The 3,900-nt window shown below is 38.4% G+C and overlaps 1 protein-coding gene across 2 annotated transcripts; it reads left to right on the plus strand.

Moving 5' to 3' along the window:
* Window positions 1-1,219: 1,219 nt before the first annotated feature.
* Window positions 1,220-3,525, plus strand: LOC110507415 (zymogen granule membrane protein 16). 2 transcript variants are annotated; one of them, XM_090188629.1, is made up of 5 exons: window positions 1,220-1,355; window positions 1,675-1,692; window positions 1,839-1,891; window positions 2,168-2,321; window positions 2,763-3,523. In XM_090188629.1, the coding sequence occupies exons 3-5, from the start codon at window positions 1,840-1,842 to the stop codon at window positions 3,127-3,129; spliced, it is 573 nt and encodes a 190-aa protein (XP_090044755.1). In that variant the 5' UTR covers window positions 1,220-1,355; window positions 1,675-1,692; window position 1,839; the 3' UTR covers window positions 3,130-3,523. The 2 variants fall into 2 exon arrangements, with proteins under 2 accessions (XP_090044755.1, XP_090044759.1); XM_090188633.1 differs by having other exon boundaries at window positions 1,230-1,359; window positions 2,763-3,525.
* The last annotated feature ends 375 nt before the right edge of the window (window positions 3,526-3,900 follow it).

The raw sequence follows: 3,900 nt of genomic DNA on the forward strand, positions 1-3,900 counted from the left end.
CTCCCTTTTCTTACCTCATTTGCACTCACTGTATATATATTTTAATCAACTGTATTATTGACTGTATGTTTTGTATGTTTTGTTTATTCCATGTGTAACTCTGTGTTGTTGTATGTGTCGAACTGCTTTGCTTTATTCTTGGCCAGGTCGCAGTTGTAAATGAGAACTTGTCCTCAACTAGCCTAGCTGCTTAATAAAGGTGAAATAAAAAAAATAAAAAAATAAACAGAGCTCCAGACTAACATTTCCCTCTGGTGTCACAACATTTTACAGTTGGGGAAACCAGCCTTGAGTAATCATCTTATAAAGTCATTCTTATTGCTTTATTAAGAAGTATAAATAATAAACTACTGTGTCACTGTCGTCCTCCTCTTCATCTGAAGAGGAGAGGCGAGATGGATCGGAGGACCAAAATGCGGCGTGGTTTGTGCTCATCATGAATTTTAATAAAGAAAACACTGAACACTGAAACACTATACAAAAACAATAAACGAAATAACGACCGTGAAGCTAATGAGAACTGTGCTGAAACAAGCAATCAACATAGACAATCACCCACCAACAAACAGTGAAACCCAGGCTACCTAAGTATGATTCTCAATCAGAGACAACTAATGACACCTGCCTCTGATTGAGAACCATACTAGGCCGAAACATAGAAATCCCCAAATCATGGAAAATCAAACATAGACTGCCCACCCAACTCACGCCCTGACCATACTAAATAAATACAAAACAAAGGAAATAAAGGTCAGAACGTGACATACTGAGGTATTCAAGTTGTTTCATCTAACATGTCCATATAAATACATGTACTGAAACAAATATTCTACAATAAAATACTGTAGGTATTTGAGCAAACCAATAAACTAACCATCCTGTTAATGATCAGATCCACATGTCTTTTTCAGCATGTTAATGTTTGAAGGGAAGGAGTTCCTCTTGGTGTAATAAAACAACTGAAGATTGGGAGACTGATTTTGAGCGATTTTCGCACACATTCATACTATTTTTGTATATTATTTGTATTGTTCGGTTGTTAGATTGTATATTTTCTATCCATATTTCAGGTCATTCATTTGTTACAATTCAAAAGAATACAATTATTATTTCCTTAAAAAATGTCCATGACACTCCCTCCCAAAGTAGCCTCGACCAATTAGAAAACAATGTCTGACTTCTCAATAGTGACTGACTAAAGGTGTTCTTTGTCATGCTCCTTCCATCTAGAACTGATGGAATGTTCAGCAGGTATAAATGCAGTTCTTAGAGGAAGCAGTAGACTAGAAGGACCTGGCAGAGACAGAGAGACAAGAAGCTTTCACAGGTTTTGACACACATCTCAAGATAGCACTGTGGGTAACTACACAACTAAATAAATTGAAAATGTGCACTTGTATTTAATGCATAATACTGGTGTGGTAAATGTTATGAAGTTAATATTCATTATCTCTTGGTACTTGGGCACAAACATTTTGGCCCTTTTCCCATTAAATTTAAATTCAATGATCTGACATTATTTTTAATGTGACAGTAGCTTAGCACTGCAAGAGTGATTGTAGTAAACAAGAGTAGGTTCAACTTTTTAGAGCCGTTTTATAACATTTCACATTCAACAATGGTTTGTTGTTTGTTACATCACAATTCAAAATGTTATTTTCTTTTCCCTCCTAGGAAACACTGACCTGACAGGTAAAATGACTTATTTGTTTTGACAAACTACTATGAAAAACATTATTAACTACATTATTTCAAGTTTTACCATTTAAAGTGAAACGGAATGAGAGTGAAATTGACTGAAATTAAAGGTCTTAAGTGTTGATGCCTCACTTTTGCAGAATGTTCTTAATCCTGGTTGTCACAATGTTCTTGGCTGGCTGCTTGGCAATGCGTGAGTTATAAAAATACAATTCTGAATTATAATGATTAAATAATAGCTTTTGTGCTTTCACCAATTTGTCTTTTTCAGTTAGACTTAGGAGTTCTTCTTTGAGACATAAACTGATGGATTAAATCATTGCAGAATGTACTTTAGTTAATTCATCTGCACTTTATTAATAATGTAAAGATCTTTCAGAAATGTGTTGTTAAAAATAAAATGATGTATATATAAATATGTATTATTAATATAGTAAATATAGTAAACATATTGGCCATGTTATTTTAGCCATCAAAGACCCCTACTCGTATTCCTCTGCGGTGGGTCAGGGAGGTGGCACCCCATTTGCTTCCTACGGTGAGGGGCGCATCACGGGAGTCAGAGTGTGGGAGACCAACAACTACTACTACTACTACTACAACAACAACGCCTACATCAGTGGGTGAGTAGACCCTGACCCATGAACAGACACCACTGACTCAGTCCAACTACACTACCCAACATTCACCACGACTTAGTCCAACTACACTATCCAACATTCACCACGACTTAGTCCAACTACATTACCCAACATTCACCACGACTTAGTCCAACTACACTATCCAACAACCACGACTGACTCAGTCCAACTACACTACCCAACAAACATTCTTTCTTTCTTTCTTTCTTTCTTTCTTTCTTTCTTTCTTTCTTTCTTTCTGTATTTATTCATTTGTTGTGTTTATTACATATTCAGTACATGACCAAACAATAGTGTTATCGTATCTAACCCAGAGTACAATGTAAAATGTAATTCCTTGATATTATCTGACGCCACCTGCTCTCCCAGTCTCAATGTACCTTATCAAAACACAACCAACGTGAAAAGCTTCCTCTGTTTTAGGTTCCAGCTGAGATACGGCAACACCTGGTCTCCTGTGTTCGGTAACGAAGTGGGTGAAAAGCAGGAGATGGATCTGTTTAATGATGAGGCCATCGTTGAGGTGTCTGGGAAGTACAACCCAGCAGACTACATCTGCTACCTGGTGTTAAGCACCAACATGGGGCGCACTCTGTCAGCCGGCCTGCCCAACCAAGTCTCCTTCAACTTCTACCCATCCAACATGGGCAATGAGCTGAGGCTGCTCAGCGGTCGCTTCAACGGTGCTGGAATCACCTCCATCGGAGCCCACTGGGGAATGGTTGACATGGAAAGGGCTGGAAACCGTACTCTGGAAACAGTACGGGAAACAGAACCTCCTCTTCATTGAAAAAAAAAGTATGTCTTGCTCTTTGGGATGGTATCACAGATACAGATTAAGCCTAGTCCTGGACTAGTTACTTTCAATGGAGATTCTCCATTCAACATGCTTTTTAGTCCAGGAGTAAACTTAATCTTGGTCCAGGAAACTGACCTTATATGTTGGACGGATGTTTGACATAGACGCTGACAGAAGTGTTTTTTATATCACTATCTGATGGGGGCTTAATGTGTCACGCCCTGACCTTAGATCAGGGTGTGATTTGGGTGGTCATTCTATGTTCTTTATTTCTATGTTTTGGGTTTCTATGTTTTGGTTCTCAATCAGGGACAGCTGTCTATCGTTGTCTCTGATTGGGAATCATACTTAGGCAGCCTGTTTTGCCACCTTAGGTTGTGGGATGCTGTTTTTTGTTAGCTCTGTGTAGCCTACTGAACGTGACGTTTAGTTGTTTTGGTTGGTGTTCGGATTTAATATAGAATCATGAACACGTACCACGCTGCACCTTGGTCCACTTCTTCAGGACGAGCGTTAATTCATGATCATTTAAACTGAATTGAATGTTTAGAATGTTTAATTTTTGAGGTGATCCCTGACTTGAAGCAGTACAAAAATACATCTAAACATTCAAATTCATTCAGTTTATATTCTCATGATGTAACGCTCGTCGGAAGAAGTGGACCAAGGTGCAGCGTGGTACGTGTTCATGATTCTATATTAAGCGCCCATCAGATAGGGATATTAAACAGTCCTGTCAGAGTGAGTCACAGACCACATGCG

Source organism: Oncorhynchus mykiss, chromosome 2 (genome assembly GCF_057628025.1).
Source record: "Oncorhynchus mykiss isolate SJ-2025 chromosome 2, ASM5762802v1, whole genome shotgun sequence".
NCBI lineage: Eukaryota > Metazoa > Chordata > Actinopteri > Salmoniformes > Salmonidae > Oncorhynchus > Oncorhynchus mykiss.